Raw genomic sequence first — 22084 nt, 5'->3', positions numbered from 1 at the left:
GTGCATTTTTTTTTAACTAGTAGCCTTGCCTACGTATTGAAAAAAAACAGAAGATAAAGTTGGCTGGCTAAACAGCGCAGCTTTAGGTGTGTGTGTAACAGCAAAGCACAGGACAGAGTGAATTCTGATCTTATCTCCCACTTCCTAGCGCATAATATATAAACCAATCCTAGCGTGTTACATAGGTTCCGTGGTAATACGCCCCGCCCTCACCTTTACAAACCAACCAATCAACGTGCTCCCTCAGGAGATTGACTCCAAACAGGGAGGCCGAACCAAAACCAGGTAACCAAGAAAAAACGAGACAGCGAGAAAAGCCTTCAGGGCTTGTTATGGGGTAGCGTGAGACGAACCAGGACTTTTTTCCTGCCTTCTTTACCAGTCAAACCAGTAACTCTGGATAGAGAACACACAAGTACAGCAACAGGTAGAGTCTCGTGCCGCACTCTCTCTCGTGTCCTTCTCTTGGAGTAATCTTCTGTCCTTCCTCGTGTATTTCAATTGAATTTCCATTTCTTTTGTTTGCTTCTCTTGGAGAAAGGTGAACCCTCGTGTTACTGTTTTATTTGATCTTTGCTCTTAATTGTAGTTTTTACCCTTGTGGTCCCTGATGGCTTCGCACAGTGATACTCTGGTGGTGTTCTTTGGGGCAACAGCTGGTGCAAATGGGGGTAAACTGGGGTCGGATGAAAGGGAATTAATTCTCTTGGTGTGGCAAATTGTGGATCTACATGAGAATAAGGTACGGACCTTTTGACCCTGATGTGAGGTCTCTAACTTTAAACTACCCACAATGTGCTAGTATTAGAAACCACCTTGACAGCTGACATCCACCAACCAGGTGCGCTTTCAGAAACTTAAATGCGCTACATTTTGATTTACATTATATTCAACAGCTGTTTGATTTGACGATCTATTTGACAGCTTGATTAGAGCATTATAATGCCGTCTTTTTGAGCCTCAATTGACGAAAGCGTGCTTTTTTTGGTTCATGTCGTCGCCTGTAGGTCAGTAACCCTGTCGTGTCTGCTTTGCATTTACACAAACACACTGCTCAGAATGAGATATCAACATTTTCGCTATAGTGACTCGGTATCAAAGCCACTGGGCTGCCTAATTAGACCAGCAATGGTGCGTAGAGAACATTGAACATTGTTTATGTGTTCTCGACGGCCAGGTGTGTAAGGGCGCGCCAATGACAAAACCCGCTAGAGTTGCATTGCGAGGCCGGTTGAAAGAGATGATGTTGTTAACAGGTGGGCAAGCTTCAGCGGACTCTAGTACAGCCGGACAGCGTGGATCTGTCGGAGCAGTGCAAGCAGGAGACCGGGCTCACGGCGGAGGAGCTGTGCAAGGCCGAGCCGCTGGAGAGCGTCCTGCAGCAGGTGAGAGAGAGAGAGAGAGAGAGGCGCCTTCATGCAGTCTGTTGGTCTGTGTCTTTATACATTGTTTATACCTTCTTGTCCGATGCTTAGGAATGTTTTAGACATTTTAGTCTGTTTTATCACAAACTAAAAGCCACATAACACAGTGGCTCATATGTCAACAGCTTAAGGTAAGAAGTCTAGTTGGTATTGCACACTTGGATTGATTTTGAAATGGTTTGGGTGTGGGGATGAAGGCATAGACGCTCTGCTCTAGGCGAGCGTGCAGGTCTAGTCTTGTTGACTGGTGTGTTCAGCTGACATCTGGAAGACGGAATGTTTACTTGCGAGTGCACCCACCTGAGACCCATGTCATTGAGTTGAGAGTAAGCAAGAGTGATATTAACACAGGGGGATGATGAACTGAATCATAGATGGGGAATATAATGAAAAATATTCTGCGAGATATTTCTGCCTTTCTTTTCTTCTGCTGTCCACGTTGTGCTGTCGATGAGTTAAAAGTTGCTCGCCAGTTTTGCACGTATGTTTTGACAAAAAGCAGATGTCGCCAAACGTGTTTCTCAACTGTGACGCAGAGAGAATTTGTTTGTACTCCGTAAACCTATTCCCACCCCCCACCTTCTCATTACTATCCCACAGAAAATTATTTAGAGTTCAGAGTCTAAGCTCAGTTGTGAGACTAGGCGTTTGTTGGAATTTACATATTTCTTTTTTAAGTACAAATGAGGGGCTTTAATTTTCTCATATTTGTATTGCATACCTTTGTTACATTTGAGTGGTGGCGTTTGCATGTTATCTTGATTTAGTTGTAGCCTATCCCCAAGAGGCTCTGTAAATATTAACTAGTGAAATCAATTTCTCCATGCCAGAGACAGAAAGAGAGACACTATCAAACCATTTGTTCAGTTCATTTTCTTCTGTTGTGTTTGTCCTTTCAAATTTAAAGCAATGCAAATAAATGCACCCACTTACATCAGGGGCCTATACCATGAAGCTGGTTTAGCTGGATAGCCAGGTATGTTTCAGTTAAGTTTGCACCAAGCCATCAACCCTTGGTTTTAGGCACATTGAAAGTGGCTCGGCTTGAGCAGTGTTCAACATTATAGTAACTTGTGCTCCACGGCTGGGTAGGAGATCTCAAAGCCAATATTGGACCAATCAGCTGTGAGCAAAGCATCTCTGACGCAATAGTCACTACCCCAGTTTTTTTTCTTTCTCCATATTAAAGGCCAATACATGGTAAAAGGTTTTTAAATCGAACACTTTCTGGCTTTTAGTTTAGAAGAGAGAAAAGCATCTCGCTGAGAAGTGAATCACAGTTTCTCTGTTTCAAGGCATGTGATTGGCTGTTCACTATTGATGTTTTATTTTACAATAACAATATAATTTTATTTGTATTATTATTAATATTGTGATTTTATTATTTTATAGATAAACTAATTCTAAATAATAGGTTAAATACAATATGAAAGATGTAAGTGAAATAAAGAGTGCTTGAAGTTTTTCAGGTAGCCTATTGCACCACTTGAATAATCGCAGGTAAAAAAACAAACAAAAAAACCCTCCATACATTGAATGTATTAAATATACACTGATTGTTATTAAAACTACAAATTAGAGCACAGGATTAAGTTCTTTTCATTAACAATTTTTAACATCAAGTATGTGCATTTTTAATTCATAACTGTTTATCGCTCGAACGTGTCATCATGGCAATCCAATTAGGGCCTTGACCTGCTGTCTTCAGTGAAAGATTCTTTCAAGAAAGATCCATATTTATGGAATTGTAACACATCCGTAACATCCGTTTTCTCACTGTTGTGACTCACTGGTTGATAAAATACGTTCTTACCAGTGTGTCTGGGTTAGGAAACTGGTATTTGGAAGGCTTTTAATGTGGCTCATTCCATCTTACTAACAGATTTGAGTCAATGTCAAACCTGTATTTCTGAGCTTTAGTGGCTGATCCGTGCTGTGCATTTATAGCTGCTGGGACTCTCTGGATGACTCGCTTTGGCTTTGCACCTGCTTTAGACACAGCTAACACTGTGGGAATGGTTTGGTGTTAACACATCTGTGTGGGTGTGAGGGAGAAAAGACTTTAAGCAGAATAAAATTGTTACTTGTTTGAGCTCAAGAGTGTTTGTGTGGTAGAAAAGGATCTTGGGTGTGTTCAAGATGCATTGGGTGTGTTCGAGAAAGTGTGTGTGTTCTCTGAGCTTGCTGAGAAAGCACATCAGGCTGGCAGGAGCATGTCAGTACCTGTGTGATGAGCAGAGAGCTTTATTACTCTACAGACTGTCAATGCTCATTGAGGATTCTAAGAAATGCCTCTATGAAAAGATGAGTTGACACATTCATCCATTCTTTTATTCAGCCTTAGAGCGGAAAGCACAGACTTCCCATCAGTGAAATGGTCATTTACAGACCTGAATTAGATGGGTTTTGTGTCTCATTTACAGCATTGCATAAAGTAAGTACAGAATGGATTAAGTGAAAACCGGTTGTATGTGATTGATTAAACATCCTGGTAGTTCCCTCGATAAATCCGGTTCCCTTATCTTACAACACTCCCACTTTACTTTATCCTGCACACTCCGGGTGAGTTCCACTCAAAAGCAAGCATCACTAATTTATGTCCTACAAACTTTGAAGGGCAGCATACCTAAAGTGAGTACAGGGCATTACTGTGTCTCATGATCTCATCATTTGTTACACCCTTCACAAAAAACAAACAAACAGATTCCTAATATTACCTTAATTACGTGTCAGAACATTTCATGTTTGTAACTATTAAGATTGTTTGATGCAAACCTCTGCATCTAATATTGTTTATCTAAATCTTCATTTCAGATTTATTTAATCCGGTTGCAAATTATAAATTTCATGCTCAGCGTTTGATGAAAATGATGAAATCCTACCACCGCTTAAAAAGTTTGGGGGCACACTCTTAGAAGAAAATGTTCTATGCTACGTATTTGGAACCCCTAAAAGGTTCTATACACTCTTAAAAAAAGGGTTCCTCTGGGTTCTATATAGAACCCTGGGGTTCCATACTTGGCCAATAGAACCTTTTACCAAAAAAATGGCTCTATAGAACCATTTTGCAGTTCCATATATGAAGTGGGGGATGGAACCATTTCTGGTTCTAAATAGAACCATTTCTTCTATGAGTGCAGTTATTCTGAATTTTTTTTTTTCTAAACGATAAATTATTTTTTTCACACAAAAAAAATATGTTTTGGCAGCACAATGGATTTCAATGTTTATGATAAGAAATAAATGTTCCTTGAGCAGCAAATCAGTCTATTAGAATGATTTCTGGAGGATTATGTTACACTGAAGACTGGAGTAATGATGCTGAAAATTCGGCTTTGCCATCACAGGAATAAATTGCTTTTACTTTTTTGATCAAATAAGTGCAGCCTTGGTGAGCAGAAGAGACTTTTTTTAAAAAAAAGCAAAAAATCTGATAGCCCTTGTGTGTACACGAGCGATGGATTTAAAAAATCCACGTTTCAAATTCATGTGGTTGCAATAAGTGGCTAAACGTCCATAAATTACCATCTAATTTCTTGAAGTCGGAGTGAAACGGAAGTTTAGATTGGTCATTGCAAACAAAATGGAAGCAGATTTGAATGCGATTCTCTTGAGAGGCAGTGCACCGATAGCCGCGCCCTCATCAGATCTGGCCGCACCATTTCGCCATTGCACGTGCCCGAAATAGAAGAGAGGTCGTTTTGATATCGTTAGGAAATAATTAAAGATTATAAGGGTACATGAATTTAAAAAAAGTGACGTGCACAGATAAATCATTTATAATAAACACTAAACTAATAAACAGAAGATTTGTAAAATTTGATTTCATGCCCACTTTAAGGAACAACCTTTCATAAAGGGATTTTGTTCTTTACATGCTTTTTGATCTACCTTAAATAGGGCCATTTGACCATCTTTGTACATGCGTTCACACGCAACCTAATTGTCATGCTAAAGATTAAAGTTATTTCTCACGGTCACTGACATCATGGTAGAGGAGAATGTGAAACTGAAACTCAGATCCAGTGAAATGATACCCTCCATATCTTGCTTCATATTTGGAGTTTGATCTGCTCACTCATTTGTTGGCACAGGGTGTGTCTGTGTTTTAGCTGAATGTTTGTGTAATAGAAATTAGGCTTGCACTTAATTATTGCAGTTGCTAATTTGTGCAAGGTGAGCTTGTGCTGTAAAAACAGTCATGAACACAATACATTAGTGCGCACATACAAAATAATGCTCACTGTGTCCCTCTAAAGCTTTCGTTGAGATGTAAGCTGTTGACTTGGAATTGTCGGGTATTTACAAAAGTCTTGTTAGTTAATCTCTTAATGACTAACTGAAGCCACGTATTAGGGTGAGGTATGAAGATGGACTGGTTATGTAGAAAAACAGCACGTCATAATCCAAGTGCATGACGCGAATGTACAGTTCTGCCTTCAGATGTTTTCTATTGGTTGAGAGCTTTAAACTGCTCTAAAATTTTCTGAAATCCCCAGCTTGTAGATTTGTAAGGTTAAACGATCTTTACATTTTTGTCAATGTGTCTTGGCTGCTTTTGCTTTTTTGTTCTGGGTAAAGGCAACGTTGGCTTGTGTTATCAGTATCTGGCATTAAATGATATGAAAATTAGGCCACAAAGGTTCTATCTGTTCTCTTATTGCATGCCATAGTCTGACAAGCACTGTAATGGTCCATCCCTTCTCTGTTGTAATTCATTGCGGATTGGTTTATATCTTTGAAATGTTCAATGATTCCTTTCCCCAACTGTTGTTCTGAGCAGTGGTGAGGCCAGACATTTTAAAGTGAGTGGACCTAGGTAAAATAGGATGGACCTATATGCCTACTCTTAAATTACATCATTAAATGGGATGCAAATAATTTGACAGTTAGGATTAGTTAAATCAAGTGAGGGATAATTTGCATCCAGCCGGTTGTTATCTTAGAATAAACCCACGACAGGTTGATCAGTTCTTGCGTCTGCCTGATGGGGTTTATTCTGAGATAACAACTGGCTGGATACATTATTCTGCTTATTACACGGCTAGCCACAGAAGTAAATAATTAGACTCCATATATTTTATTAGCTCTTTAAACGCAAAGCTTCTGCCTAGAGGGCAGTTAGCTGGACATTTAAGGGACACTGTAGAGTCATACCACTTATTACACTGCATAAATAATTATGAGTTATGATTATAATTATATATGATTATAGATAAGAGATATGGATTTAAGATGAAACAGTTTTAAAATCGTACGTTTGTTACCTTATCCAACAGTGTACAAAACAATCGCCACAAAATGGCGGGAGCTGCGTTTGTATGAAACGAGAGCGCTAGTCCACAATATTGGAACACAATTAAATAATTGTACTCAATATATTGAATTGACTGAGTTTTAATATTTTATTAGTTCACCAAACGCAAAATTTCGCGACCAAACGCGACCATAGTTGGCTAACGATGCTTTCGGGAAACGCACCCCTGAGTGGGCTGGTGCCACCCTGGATCTTATGTAGCATCGTCACTAGAGTCTTGTTCGATCAAAAATCCACTTTGTGTGTGTGGTATACTATAACTTAAACATTATATCATGAGTGTGATTTTTAATATCACAGAGAAATTGTGTGTCATATGTATTATATATTATATGTATATCTAATTTATAAATCTTTTTAATAACCTTTTGGATTTTACTCTTATTGATTGTGACAATCCAATCAATAATGAAGGCATTTGTTTATACAGCATATTTTAAAGCATGAAGGCAAACCAAAAGATGAGTCTAGGCAAAAATGGCTTAACATTAGTTAACACTCAAGTTAAAAATAGTACATACAAAACAATAAAACCAATATTATAAAACTGATCGTTCCAACTCTTATTCGGAGTCTTTGTAAAATTGTGTATTTTAATAAGGCAAGTTGCTTGGCAACCACAAACAACTAAACTTTGCTTCATTCAGAGCCTAAGAACAGCCCTTTATAACACATTCTTCTTTGTTTTGACTTGTGAGACTCCTTCTGCTTTGAATTGTCTCTTTTCTATGTTACTTAGTTGCTATAACGTGATTAACACGAAATACTCAAATCAACTGTCATGTCGTAGTCGATGGTTTGCCTGCACTGCTTTTGACTGATGCAGAGATGGATACTTTTACTAAACATCTATAATGATTCATTAAAGACTCTAATGTTTTTGTTAAACACAGTTGAATGTGGGAGCCCCTATAGCTGGGAATGAACAGGTGCTGTGTTTTAAGAGTAGGACAAACACCCAGCGTTTGTTTTGTCATCTAACGCTCTCTGTCATGTGAAATACTTCATCCGAAATGACTGCCATGGCTCACTTCCTGTATTTTCACCAAACCAGTCTGACCAGCTGCTTAATAACAAACACACGCATGCGCATGTACACGAAGAAGCATGTGCACATATTACAACATACTGTGGGTGTCCTCTGTGCTGCCCTTGACATTGCTTGTTTTTAAACTGAAACTCCTGAACTTCCTACTACAGTTTATTTAACAAGCTACAAATAATAAATGATAAACTAATGATAATGATGATCTTTCAGTATCTCCCATGATTGCCTGTATCTGTGGTTTGTGTACAACCACAACTGTTAATTTAAGATTATACACACTACTACTCAAATGTTAGGGGTTGGTTATGGGTGTATGTAAGTGCATTTTACTAACAGCATTAAAAGGTTAGGTCACCCAAAAATGGAATTGCTGTCATTAATTACTCCCCTTCATGTCGGTCCTAACCCGTAACAATTTAGTTTATCTTTGGAAAGTTATTTTTAATAAAATATGAGCCAGTTCTGTACTCTCCATAGACGTCTACACAACTATCACTTAAGGCTTCAAAATGTTCGTAAAGAGATTGTAATACTAATCCATATTAATTGAGCGGTTTAGTCCAAAATGTATTGAAGAGACCCGATCACTTTGTGATGAACAGACTAAATTTAGGCTTTTATTCGTATGTAAACATTGATCAGCGAGCATAAACAGCAGCGCAACCCAACCTGTTTGACGTGCGAGACCAAACCTCATTGGTTCTTGATGAAGCTGAAATGTACGACAATAAATCTCACGATAACACGACAATCAATCTCATTGGTTCTCGCCTGTCAAGAGACAGCCCATTCTCACCCCCAAAGCGTCACCTAACTGACGCCTTGGGAAGCATTTGACCATGCTTCAATATCTGACGCTTTAGGCGCCCTTTAGCGTCAGTTAGATGACACCCTAGGATCGTGTGTACCCTACCCCCACCCCAGACCTAAAACTAACCGCGTCCTCTAACTGACGCTTTCCTTTAGTGTCAGTTGGATCGCGTCATGTAAGTGACGCTAAAGGGCGCCTAAAACGTCAAATATTGAAGCATGGTCAAAGGTGACGCCTTGGGGTGAGAATGCGTTGCAAGAGAGCATGCTTGAGCTTCAGTTTATCATATAACTGATGTGCGAGTTGATGAATGTGTATATGTGAATAAAAGCCAAAAATACATCTGGTCAGCGTATAAAGCGATCATGTCTGTTGAGAAAATTTGGACAAAACCACTTAATAAATTTGACAAACAGATAAGTGCCGTAGTTAAATCTAGTTTCTTCCAGTTAAGACTATTATCTAAGGCAAAGAGCTTTTTGACATTTGCAGAGTTTGAGAGAGTGATTCATTTGTTCATCTCATCTAGACTTGACTATTGCAACTCTCTTTATATTGGAATGAGTCTGTCCAATATTAGTCGTCTTCAGATGGTCCAGAATGCAGCAGCCAGACTTTTGACTGGCACCAGGAAGTTTGATCATGTTACCCCAATACTGCGTTTATTGCACTGGCTACCAGTTTGTTATAGAATTGAGTTTAAAATTTTGCTCTTTGTTTTTAAACCCATGAACAATTTAGCTCCAAGCTATCTATCTGATCTTCTGAAATTAGATCACTGAGGTCATCTCAACAAAGGTTGTTGATGGTTCCAAGATCAAGGCTGAAGGCGAGAGGTGACCGTGCATTTTCTGTTGTTGGTCCAAAACTGTGGAATTGTCCTCCTGAATCTTTAAGACAAATATCCACTGAGTCTGAGTTAAATCTAAGTTAAAAACCTACCTGTTTTCAACCTACAAGGTTGAAACCTACTACCTACAAGTGTCCTTAATTTTAATCTTGAATGGTCAAATTGGTGGCTTCGATGTAAACACCCTTACTCTTTAGCTTTGCGGTCGGATTTTGTTTTTAAGATATTTATTTTGCTGTACAGCACAATGTTCAACTACTGTTGTTTTTATTGTGCTTTATAAATAAAAGTAGATTGATTGATTAATTCGTATGGATCCATTTTGCAAACTCTCTATTAACCTTTTTCAAGCGTCAAAATGTCAGTTGTGTAGCTGTTAATGGAGAATTACAATTTTTGGGTGAACTAACCCTTTTAATGACCTTTCCTAGGGGATTTTGTTGCTCACTTTTGGTTTCGAATGGTCTTACAGATAGCTACCCTTTCCTTTTAAGGGAGCAAAAATGTCATTTGGATTTCGACCCCTTTGTACCCCGTATATGCTGTCCAAGGCAGCATTTATTTGAACAAAAATACTGTTAAAAACAATATTATTGTTCCTTTTTTTTTTTAAAGGAGTTTATTTTTTAAACGCTGAATTGTCTTCAATTAATGCCAAACGATCCTTCAGAAATCATTCTAATGTATGAATTTGCTGCTCAGGTAACATTTCTTATCTATGTTAAACACTTTTTATTCATTAAAAACAACAAAACTTACTGACCCCAAACTTTTGAACAGAGTAGATATAAAGGGAAGTGAATCTAATGCCTACACTTCAATGCTGTGGCGTTTTAGATTAGAAATAATCATTTTTTTTTCTCCATTCCTTCTCTCTATTACTGTTTAATTTCCGTCTCCAGTTTCATCAGTCGGTGTCTGCTGAACTAAAGTCTCTGGGCAGAAGCTCCTACACACTTTGTGTGGACGGACCACTTCTTATCCGACAGGTGCTGCACCCCGAGGCCTCCAAAAAGGTAATCCGCAAACATGCCTTCATCCTTGAGTGTATTTTTTTAACTGAAACAAAATAGTGCGTTTTCTGACTTTTCTAAATTAGCTGTCAGTTTGTGGTATAATCTGTTTAGCTGCAACATGTTATAATCCTCACAGGAATGTTATGCTCATCGAGAGGACATTAAAGCGCTCTCAATCCATTCTGCCTTAAACCTTGTCCTCTTTCTTTACTGTTCTCTCTCTTCTGCCCTGCCCTCGGGCTCCTCCTAAACATATTTTTCTACCTGCATTCCTTTAATTTGCCTTTGTGTGTTTTGTTGTAGAATCTGGTCCTGCCAGAGTGCTTCTACACGTTTGTGGACTTGAAGAAAGAGTTTCACAAATGCTGCCCCAACGCAGGCACCGCCAAAGATCTCACGATCTCCTCCATGCTGGACTGTATCCTGCATTTTTTTCCTTGCTTTGTGTGTGCGTATATTTGTTTTGTTACCAATGCCTATATTATTTTAAAAAAAAAAGTCATTTGGTAACCAAAATGATTTATATTTATATATATTTTGCATGTACTAGTTCTTTTCAGAAGCATGTTCAGCTGTTTTAGTAGGAATATATGTGCATTCATGTGTGTGCATGTCATGTATGTGCCTTGACGCTGCTGTCAGACGTGTGTATTCCTGCAGTGGTGGATCAGGAGGCTGGACTGAGAGAAGTGGAGAACATGGTTCTGGTGATGCTGCACCTCCTGGCTGAGCCTTACAGTGAGTCATGCAGCGTTGTGGATTGATCTGTACCGTTTATAAATTGAGAAAACATGTTCCGTATTTCACTTCTGATGTGCACAACTGACCATGTTGCTTGTGATCTCATGATTCAATTTTTTTTTTTTTTTGTAGATCACAAATTCTCCACTTTTGAAACCGTAAACTACAAGTTTGAATCTGGAGCATGGTATGTACTTGGTCACCTTTACTGTGGTCTGATTTTTGTTGTTGTAAACAGTGTATTTTGTTCCTGTGAGCAGTTTCCTTTTTACTGCTGCTGACAACAAATTAATTTGTTGAGTTGTTGATTTTGACCATAGGTTTCAAAATACATCTGTGGAGTTTTCTCATAAGACCCATAAGGATGCTTCTGAGCATGAGGTTTATCTGTATGTCTGCATATTTGTGCTATTTCCAGTAGTAAGACAGAAGCTGTGGACAGCGAGACGGTCATCAGAGCTCGTGGGTTGCCATGGCAGTCGTCTGATCAGGACATCGCTCGCTTCTTCAAGGGCCTCAACATTGCCAAGTAAGATTACATCTCACCGTAACACTGAAACACACACTCGCAATGACACTGAGCATGCACTCAGAAAAGACCCTTTAGGACACATTAACAGTGTAATGCAAAACTCTGTAAGACCTCAAAGGCAAATCCAGCCAAATGTCCCATCAGGACTTTTACTTGTGGAAAAGTAGGTTTGTTTGGAAAGTCAAAGCTAATGTATCATACTGAGCAAATTGTTCAAGGGATCAAACTAGTTTTAAATGTTGCATCTCTGTCTTTCTTTGATTTTGTGTGTGTGTTGTGTTATGTTGTGGTTTTCAGAGGTGGCGTTGCGCTGTGTTTAAATGCTCAGGGGCGGAGGAACGGGGAAGCTCTGGTGCGCTTTATAAACTCTGAGCACAGAGACATGGCACTGGATCGACATAAACACCACATGGGAAACAGATACATTGAAGTGAGTTCATCTCCTTACAGCATCTTAATATCTCATCGTCTGAGATAGTCCTAATACTTCTATATAAAATTTACACTAGGCATGTGAGAAACTTACATTTTCTCATAACCGACTAGTCTTTGAGTTGAGGATGAATTTATAGACACCGCTTTTTGGAGAGTTTACCATGACAGTCTAACAGCATGCTAAAGCACAGCACACCAAAGAAGCTGCATATCTAAACTCATTTATTTTAAAGCTTTGTTTCTAAAAAAAACAAACAAAAAACAGTTAACCTCATTGTCAAATCGACCATCTTGATAAAATGTTCCTTCTTGATTCACATTTATTTGTATAGCGTTTTTCAATTTACATACCGTTTTAAAGCAGCTTTACAGTTTCTACATTACCAGGAATGTACAGTTCTTAGATAATACAAATCATACCGTTAGCTAATATCATGTATTTATTAGACAGAGAAAAAGAGCTCATTAAAGCAATTATTACAAGTTGTAAGCGTGATTACAACAAATTGTGTGTCATCTGAAGAGCTCGTAGGGGTTGCCATCATCTCTTCACATGTGTTTTGTCATCTGAAGTTGTCGAGGCTAGATTCTAACTAAAGCTGGTGCAATCTCTATTTACGGTCATTCCGAGGTTGAAACCGAAAGCAAATGGAAAATAAGAAGTGTAGGTGTTGTTCATAACATTTAAAACATTACATGGTCATATCAGTTTACACATACCAGGAATTTGTCTTAGTGACTGAAGTTTTCATAGCACAAATGATGAGATGCAGATAAAAAAGACAATTGACAATATGTGTGTGTTCTATACAAATATAAGGTAATGTAAATCGGAGATATATGCTTCTGATCTGACATATGCCCTCTGGAACATTATCAGGAAGGCGATTCCAGAGTTTAGGAGCTAAATGTGAAAACACTCTCCCTCCTTTAGTGGACTTAGAAATCTTAGGTACTACCAAAAGTTTTTTTTGTAGTGTTTTGTAATCTTAAAGAGTGTGATGGATTGTAAGGCGATTGAAGATCGGTTAAATAAACAGGAGCTAAACTGTTTAGGTTTACCTTATAGTTCAGTAGCAATACTTTGTAACCTATATGGAACTGTATATGGTGTTATAATATGATCATATATTTGTTTTGACCTGGTAAGAACTCAAGCTACAATTTAGTACAAAATGCTGCGGCTAGTTTGAGGATGCAGAGCAACCACCTATGCATTACAGCAATCCAGTCCAGAGGTCATGAATGCATGAACTAACCTTTCTGCATAAGACACCGTTAACATGTTTCATAGCTAAGTGATTTTTCTGGGGTGGGTAAAGGCTGTTTTTGTAATGCATGTAATATAATTTTTGAGAGACAAGTTTCTAATAACACCCATGTCTTTAACTGGGGCAGCGTTGGCGAGAGGTTTCTGAGCTCCTATATGTTTCGGTGTGCGCAGAGTGTTCTCTGATCTTTGTGTGTGAGTAAAGTGTATGTGCTTCAATGAAAGCAGTGCATTAATATAGAAAAGTGTTTAAACTGACTTGGAACTACCTATGCATTAAACGATTTTTAATGTACCCCTTCCAGTCGATCAAAATCGTGGTATAAATGGCTATATACAATAAGCACCATGGTTGACATTCTGCGTTTATTTTGTTACAGGTGTATAAAGCGACTGGGGAGGAATTTCTGAAGATTGCAGGAGGTGAGACATTTACATGAAGTCTTCAGTTGTAACGGGAGTAGACTCTTAGCATTTGTAGAGTAAATCTCTGTCCGTTATTCCCAGGTGTGTGTGTTTGTGTGTGTTCACCCCCCCTTTGGGAATGAAAGGCTCTTTGTGAGTCTTTTTCCTTTGCTGACTCATGTTAGGCAGGTAGATGGGGAAACTCTACTCCCCCTCTCTCCTGCCCCCTGATCTGGCCAGGCCACAGAGAAAGGGAGCCATTCCCTCGGGGAGTAAGATGGGTCAGCAGCCTCTCAAAAGCCTCACACTTCCCTCACACACAGCAGGTGTAAAAGTACAGCTGCCTGCCGAGATATCATTACAGTGCGTGTGGATGTGTCTGCTGAAAGCTTTGATAGCTGCTGAGAGTGTCTATGACATTCCGTAACTACTCGCCATTTTAAAATGTAAAATTCCCCCTCTTTTGACAGGCACGTCCAATGAGGTAGCCCAGTTCCTTTCTAAGGAAAACCAGGTGATAATCCGAATGCGCGGGCTTCCATTCACTGCTACTCCTCAGGATGTTCTGGGCTTCCTGGGCCCAGAGAGCCCGGTCACGGACGGGATGGAGGGGCTTCTGTTTGTGAAGTACCCAGATGGACGTCCTACAGGCGATGCATTTGTTCTCTTCGCTTGTGAGGAATATGCCCAGAATTCTCTGAAGAAGCATAAGCAGATCCTGGGCAAGAGATACATCGAGCTTTTCCGCAGCACTGCAGCTGAGGTCCAGCAGGTACAGATGTGTTTTATTTAACCCTTAGTGACCCAAGCATTGCTATTCATGATCATCTAACATGTCTTTAGGAAGTCATTATCTTAAAATGCAAAATATATATATATTTTTTCTAATGTATGTATTTTAATACCATTAAAAAAATTATCAATGAGAAAATGATGAAACGGATCAGAAAACAGCTAAAAACAAGTAATAATTTTGTACCCTTCATTTTGACTTTCAGGCTCTATTGTCTGAACAACAAGAACAATAGAAATGTTTTGACACCCTATTGCCCAATGTGCATTTTTGCTACTTTTAGAAAAATGTCTCAAAGTTATGTAGTTTTAAAATTTTTTTGAGGCATGTAAAACTTTTCCCGACAGTAGACGCTCAGAAATTGAATTCAAAAATTAAATGTAAAATACTTGCTTGGTAGAGGATTTATGCTGTGGCAGTTAATATGTTTCCTCCTAACAAGTAGCAGATACACTGACATGTATTACAGCAGTTATGTTTTTACCCACATTTAGTGAAAATTTGTATTATTGCTTTATACATTTGCTACGCTGAGGATTAATTGGAACAAAAAACCCTACAAATTGACTTTCCTACATTTCTAGGAAACCAACATCTAATTCTTTAATGCTATTTCCTTGACCTCTTGTATCTTTAAACTAGGTGTTGAATCGCTACATGTCCACTCCTCTGATCTCTACACTTCCTCCTCCTCCTCCAATGGTATCTATGCCTGTGTTAGCCACGCCACCCTTCATCACCACCGGCAACACACGAGACTGCATCCGACTGAGAGGTCTGCCATACACCGCCGCCATCGAGGACATCCTAGAGTTTATGGGGGAACATACCATTGATATCAAACCACACGGAGTGCACATGGTCCTCAACCAGCAGGTGACTTAAATAGGAACCTAATGGAACAAAAATCATCAGGCCTTATTAGAATGACACTGACTTTTTTTTCTTTTTTGTCTTTTCTCTGTCCATCGTTCTAGGGTCGACCCTCTGGTGATGCCTTCATTCAGATGAAGTCATCTGACCGTGCATTTATGGTGTCTCAGAAGTGCCACAAGAAGATGATGAAGGATCGTTATGTGGAGGTGTTCCAGTGCTCCACTGAGGAGATGAGCTTTGTGCTGATGGGGGGAACGCTTAACCGCAGCGGCCTGTCGCCACCTCCTTGCAAACTACCTTGTAAGAGACTGTCCGAAAGGAAGCTTTCATTTTATGGAGATTTTTTTTAATTTTTATTTTATTTCAAATGCTTATAGATGGAACTGCTCTGTTCACTTGGGTTAGTATTTAGCCTGAGCCAGCAGCTGTAATCGGTTCCTGTTTTAAAGACGCTGATCTGTGTGCAGTGTACCAGTCTGTTTGAGATTAGATTTCAGCTTATCTACAAGAAAGCAGTGTGATCACCTCTTTCATGGATCTAAAGGTGCAACATTTTGGCATTTAGAAAGAGCAAGCCTGTAGCGGCACTAAAGGAAGGGTTGTTTACTGAGTGATTCGATCTGGTTGTTTGACCTTGGCTTGAGAATGGGCCGTATGTGCTCGCGCCACAACAGAGGACACTGTAGTTTTTCCTGTGCCATATGAGCTAAGTATACATGACATTCACATACTTGTGCAAGGTCAGCTGTGTGTGTGAATGAGAGAGATTTACACATTGCCTGTTTTGATGAAAACAAATGTATTTATTTTAATAGAAAGCACTTTATCTTGTCCCGCTCAGGTCTATCTCCACCAACATACACTGCATTTCATGCGACTCCAACTATGATTCCCACTGAGGCAGCGTTGTATCAGTCCCCCCTGCTGGCCACTCCAAGAACTCCACAGGCCCCAACACACAGCCCTGCACATGCTTTAGCATACTATTCTCCACAGCTTTACATGAACATGAACATGAGCTACACCACCTACTACCCAAGGTACAAAAAAAAAAAAAAAAAATCGGTGCTAAGATTTTGCCATTTTTCGGTTTAGAAGCCTTACCCTCAGGTTTTACAATCCTTACGATAATTCTTAGGATTATTATTATTTATTTATTTATTTTTTGTAAGATTTTGCAACATTACTGTTTTATGGCATTTTTTGGATCAAATAAATGCAGCCTTTGAGCGGATAAGTGAGCCCAAACTTTTTGAATGTTGCCAACAGTTGCTAAGCAACTTATCAACTTCACCTATTAATATAAAATATGTGGTCACGTATACATCAGTCGGCTGTTTTACAACAGCTTCAAATGTAGCTCCTCCAATCAGAATTTAAATTCTAAACTGTCCATTTTATAATGCAATTTGTTTTATCACTTTATAAATCTTTTTTCCATGATTTAAAACCTTTTTTTCTCACTGTTGAATAGTCCACCGGTCTCTCCCTCCACGATGAGTTATTTTGCGGCCCCGCCGGGTTCAGTAGCGGCAGCTGTGGCGGCCCAGTCTGCCCCTGCCCTCCTCCCCCCTCAGCCCGGAGCACTGGTGCGAATGCAGGGCCTGCCGTACAACGCCGGGGTCAAAGACATCCTCAGCTTCTTTCAGGGATATCAGGTGACTCTTCATTCCACTACTCACTCACTCATTCATTTAGGTTCTCAAGTTCAAAAAAAAAAAAAAAAAAAATTGGGTTTCCCAAGCAGTGCCTGACACTTTCACCTGAGACTTTATCAGGACCCTACTTCTGTTGGATAAGCAGCAGACATCTTAAGAACTTTCTATTGTTTTGTAGTGTTTTATGATGAATGATTGTGTACATTTTGTCCTCTCATTAGCTGACAGCCGATTAGGCGGAGACTTCAGTGGACGGTATGACACCTGCACTCAGAGAAGGAGGGAAGGGGGTTATTATAGACAGGGATGGTTAGGTGGAAAAGAGTGCTGCTTTGTTTTGGGCACGGGTCTGTGTGCTCTCTCTCTCTCTCCCTCTCTCATTGTATATTAATGTCTAGTCATGGAGATTTTCCAGATGTGTGGTGGGGGTGGTAGTACAATGTCTTCGGCGTGCGTTTACCTGAGCGGTGTGTGTGTGTTACACTGTTCACAAAGCGTAGCACAGTGGCGCGTGTGTGAAATGCTGAGTTCAGATTTGACTCCTGGCTGAACCAATGAAATGGATCCGAGCCCAGTCCACCCTCCAAGTGTGCTTTTAACCTCTGATACAAAATGCACACTGTGGGACTCTGTGTGCGGGAAGTGTTTCTTTTTTGGCAGGTGGTCTGCAGCCCCCCCTCTTTCTTTCTATATAGTGCATTCATCCTTAAACATCTTATATGCAACCCTGTATGATGCAGACTGTTCTTCTCTCTTTTTTTTTGTGCAGTGGATTTTGGGTGGTGTGTTGAATTTCTGGCATACACTGGTGTCACTACTTTGGTTCTGAATGATAAAAGGCACTACGCTTCAGACCTGTGTTAATGAACTGTAATACTTTAAGGAATACTTCAGTATGCCCAGTACTTTTAGTTTAGATTTTAGTTTTTACATTTTCAAACATACTGTAGACTTGGGGTGTGAATATGTGCTCTGACAATGATTTGATTCTTAATAAATTAAATTAGGAATTTGGAGTTTAATTACACTTATACCAAGATTGCGGTAGTCTGTCTGAATACTACTAACGTTCCCACATTCTTGATACATTAATGGTTATATACAATTCAATATTTAGAAAATATATTATTTTAAATTGTATTTATGTAAGACATTTATTTTACAAAAGATTCCCATATCAGATTGACACACACACTGTAAGGACTCTCCATAGACATAATGGTTTTTATAATGTACAAACTGTATATTTTATCCTCTTACACTGCCCCTACCCCTAAACCTACCCATCACAGGAAACATTCTGCATTTTTATATTTAAAAAAATAATAATAATAATTCTATATGATTTATAAGCTTGTTTACCCATGGGGACCTCAATTTAGTTCAGGTCTAAGTAATATTGTGAAATGTCATTACAATTTTGAAAGTATAATTTTCTATTTGAATATATTTTAAAATTTAATTTATTCCTTTGGTGGCAAAGCTGATAAATGTTTCAGCATCATTACTCCAGTCTTCAGTCTCACGTGATCCCGTGATTTGATGATCAAGAAACATTTCTCATCAATGTTAAAAACGGTTCTACCGCTTAATATTATCTTTCAGGATACTTTGAATAGAAAGGGCAAAATAATTTATTTCAAAATAGAAATCGTTGATCAATTCAATGCATCTTTTTTTTTTTAATCAAATATAATGATCAATTGTAATTTAAGTATTTTCACTGCCATGTCATGCACATCGTTTGACACCCTTAGTAGAAAAGCATACTACTCTTGCGTCACCTGTAGCTGAAGTGCTGATTGTTGTGAGTGTAACGTGAGGCCTGTGGCACTGACTGTGGCTCGTTGTGCTGTAGTACGCTCCTGAAGACTACAGCAGCTTGGTTGGAGTGAGTGAGCAGGGCCGGAGCCTGATTCAGCCTAAAGAGTGGCTTTGTCTGTAAGGGCAGCCCCCCCCCCCCCAGGTAAGCTCCCATCATGTCCCGTGACCCGAACCCCTCGCTTCTGCATGGACTAATACGCTAACTCCTCCTCTCAGGGGTGACCTCCAATCGGCACTGCTGTGCAGTAATCCTCTTCTGTTTTTGAATGTGTAAATGAATCTTCACTCTCTGCTTCATGCATAATTTACTCCAGTATGCTTAAATGATCTGTGTGCTGCTGTTTTAAGAAGCTTGTTGTAATAATGCGCTTTCTCTCCGATGTGATTTATTGGTTTGGGGTTTGATTGTCATCATTGTTCTTAACTTGCTGCAAGTCTCCAGCCTTTATAAGAGGTTCCTAATGAATGGCTAAGTATATACTTTTACATCTTTTCTGCTGATTTGATTGACTGTAAGAAGACATTCTGTGTGGAGTGGGTTTATGCAAAAAAGCGTAAATGGTGTTTAATCCAAACTCAAATCCTGTTTTTCTTTATAGAACTCTAATGTGCATGTGGAGGGATCTTGCCCTTCTATATATTTGTAAATAAATGTCACCACTGGAACATTATGTACAATAGTGGCCAAAAGTGATCTTCATTTGAAATATCCCTTTATTCAAATATTATTAAAAATTGTTCAAATTAAGTTGTACTTGGAATCAGTTTTGTGAAAACTCAATGATAACTGCAATACGGCCGCACAATTTGGCATAAGTCATACAAAGAAATTATGAACGCATGCAAAAACAAAAGATTAATAGATTGTTGTAGTCAATGTGAGCTTTTTGCATAGTAAAATAAAAACTTAGTTTTTTGGGCAAATAATTTTGTAACCAAGTTTACCGTAAAAAAATCATTAAAGCCATGAAAATAAATATCACCTTCGGATATCACTTTTGAACAATACCGTGTGTGTGTGTGTGTGTGTGTGTATTTGGAAATAGTTTGGAAACATTACTAAGTTAAATGTTTTTGAAAAAAGTCTCTTTTGCTCATCAAACCTGCATTTATTTGATCAAAAATACAGTATAAACAGTAATATTGTAAAATAATTTTACTATTTAACATAATGGTTTTGTATTTGAAAATACTTTAATTATAATTTATTTCTGTGATACAAAGGTGAATTATCATCATTCAATCTGTGCCTCATGATCCTTCAGACATCATTCTAATATACTTTTTTATCAGGATTCTTTGAATAAAAAGTTAAAGAACATTTATTTGAAATATAAATATGTTTTCTTTATTTTCTATCAAATAAATGAAGGCTTGATGAGTGTAAGAGACTGACAAAAAGTCCAAAATTTTGACCGGTACTGCATGTATATGTGTGTACATATGTGTGTATAAATGTATTTACTTGGTTTTTAAATATTGTTTTGATGCAGCTCCAGGCGGACTCTGTGCTCGTGCTGTATAACTGGAGTGGTCAGCGTAGTGGGGAGGCACTGGTGACCTTCCCCAGTGAGAAAGCAGCGAGACATGCTGTAGCCGAATGCTCCAATCTTCCCTTCTCCGGCCATCCCATCCGTCTGGTTTGCTGCGAGTGACCACACACAAACCGCTACACCCACTTAGGGAGGACCGCACTTCACCCGTCTTACCCCTTTCTCCATCATTGCCTGTCTTTTGGCTTTTCAGACAGTTGTTCCTGACACAAAGTAGTAGTTTAGGAGGGGACCTGACGCAGAAGCACTGTATATATGTTTATATAAACACAAGCTAAACATCTCAGTAGCACTGTCCCACTGCTTGTGTATGTGTGTGAGGAAAATTGAAATCAATGGCATGCATGCTAAAGTCTTCCTGTCTTTTTGATGTCAACAGCTCTTCTATCCTAACTCGAGACCTTAAAAGCAAACGTATAAGCCTTGCAAGCCTTATGAAACCAGAGATCTTCCAGTTGGGCAGTCCAGTTAGGCACTAGAGAAACAAAATGCAATGCAATACTTATTGCCATTATGGATAAAAGAATGTTATGTAAAAAGTCAAATATGTTCTTTCAAATACTGTAAGACCATAACAAGCATGATGGATTTCCCAGTGTACCTCTGCACTATTGGACTGACACAGCCTTCAGACTTATTCCTTATTTAATAGAGATCAGACCAAGTATGTACTCCAAAGACTTGCATGAACTGATTTTTAGTTTAATCCATTCGAAAAGTGAAAATTTTATTTAAAGTTAAAGATGAGTTGTTTGTGTGCTCTATATGCTTCACTGCTCATTCTTTAAAGGAATTGAATTGATAGAGGTGTGTATTCTGTTGCCCCCAGTCTGACCCCATGAGAGGTTAAGTGCAGATTGAACTATGCTGTGGTCTCTCCTCGTTTTGGACTTTGCAATTTTTTGGAATTGTTGTCTACGTCAGTTTTTTTTTTCTACTGATGGCAGGCTGCTTGAATCATGAATTTATTTTTTTTATGTATTTCATGACTACATTACCCGGAGTGCAATACAGGCTGAACAAAAATGTCACACCTCTCTAGAGAAAGAAGGGGCATTTTTCCTTAAAATGTATGAAATGTGTCTGTATGTGTAAATGTGATTCTTATATGCAACAAATAAATTGATATTGCTCTGACCATTAGCGTGTCAAAGTAGTAACGTGAAATTATTTGGACCAGCATTGAGTGATTGTTTAGATCAGTAGTTTTCAACCTTTTTAACACCAAGGCTCCCCAGAGTGTCCACAACAAAGGCCCATGACTTTTACAGTTTACTTAATATGGGTTAAATAAAATATTTTTATTTAATCCTAATTCTATGGCATACTTAGAACAATTTATATTCAGTAAAAAAAAAATGCGTGAGAAGTTTAATCTCCTTGACATTTCCAGGTCTCGGAATCACACTTTTAAAATCTGGCGACCATATATTTGTTCTTTACAGTGAAAATGTTGAAGAGTTGAATTGAAGTAAGAAATGGATTGATTTTTCATTTTGGGTTTTCCTTTTTGGTAACACTTTACTTGAAG

General features: G+C 38.7%; 1 protein-coding gene across 1 annotated transcript; it reads left to right on the top strand.

Moving 5' to 3' along the window:
* The first annotated feature begins 443 nt into the window (after positions 1–443).
* Positions 444–21691, top strand: esrp2 (epithelial splicing regulatory protein 2). The gene is made up of 15 exons (XM_039688594.2): positions 444–742; positions 1257–1385; positions 10353–10466; positions 10770–10884; positions 11109–11204; positions 11340–11394; positions 11626–11736; positions 12037–12169; positions 13825–13867; positions 14320–14621; positions 15285–15518; positions 15620–15818; positions 16360–16558; positions 16993–17176; positions 20494–21691. Exons 1-15 carry the CDS (start codon positions 611–613, stop codon positions 20653–20655), a joined length of 2208 nt encoding a protein of 735 aa, XP_039544528.2. The 5' UTR covers positions 444–610; the 3' UTR covers positions 20656–21691.
* The last annotated feature ends 393 nt before the right edge of the window (positions 21692–22084 follow it).

This window comes from Pimephales promelas, chromosome 1 (assembly GCF_988280905.1).
Source record: "Pimephales promelas chromosome 1, fPimPro1.hap1.1, whole genome shotgun sequence".
In the NCBI taxonomy this organism is placed as follows: domain Eukaryota; kingdom Metazoa; phylum Chordata; class Actinopteri; order Cypriniformes; family Leuciscidae; genus Pimephales; species Pimephales promelas.
Note: the sequence above shows the minus strand (reverse complement) of the source record. Positions and strands in the feature narration are given on the sequence as shown.

Excerpts from the sequence above, each read along its gene's own strand:
- esrp2 (XM_039688594.2), top strand. The coding sequence starts at position 611 with ATGGCTTCGCACAGTGATACTCTGGTGGTGTTCTTTGGGGCAACAGCT. Across the intron at positions 13,868-14,319 it reads ATTTCTGAAGATTGCAGGAG|GCACGTCCAATGAGGTAGCC; the intron begins GTGAGACATTTA and ends CTCTTTTGACAG. Across the intron at positions 15,819-16,359 it reads ACCTCCTTGCAAACTACCTT|GTCTATCTCCACCAACATAC; the intron begins GTAAGAGACTGT and ends TGTCCCGCTCAG.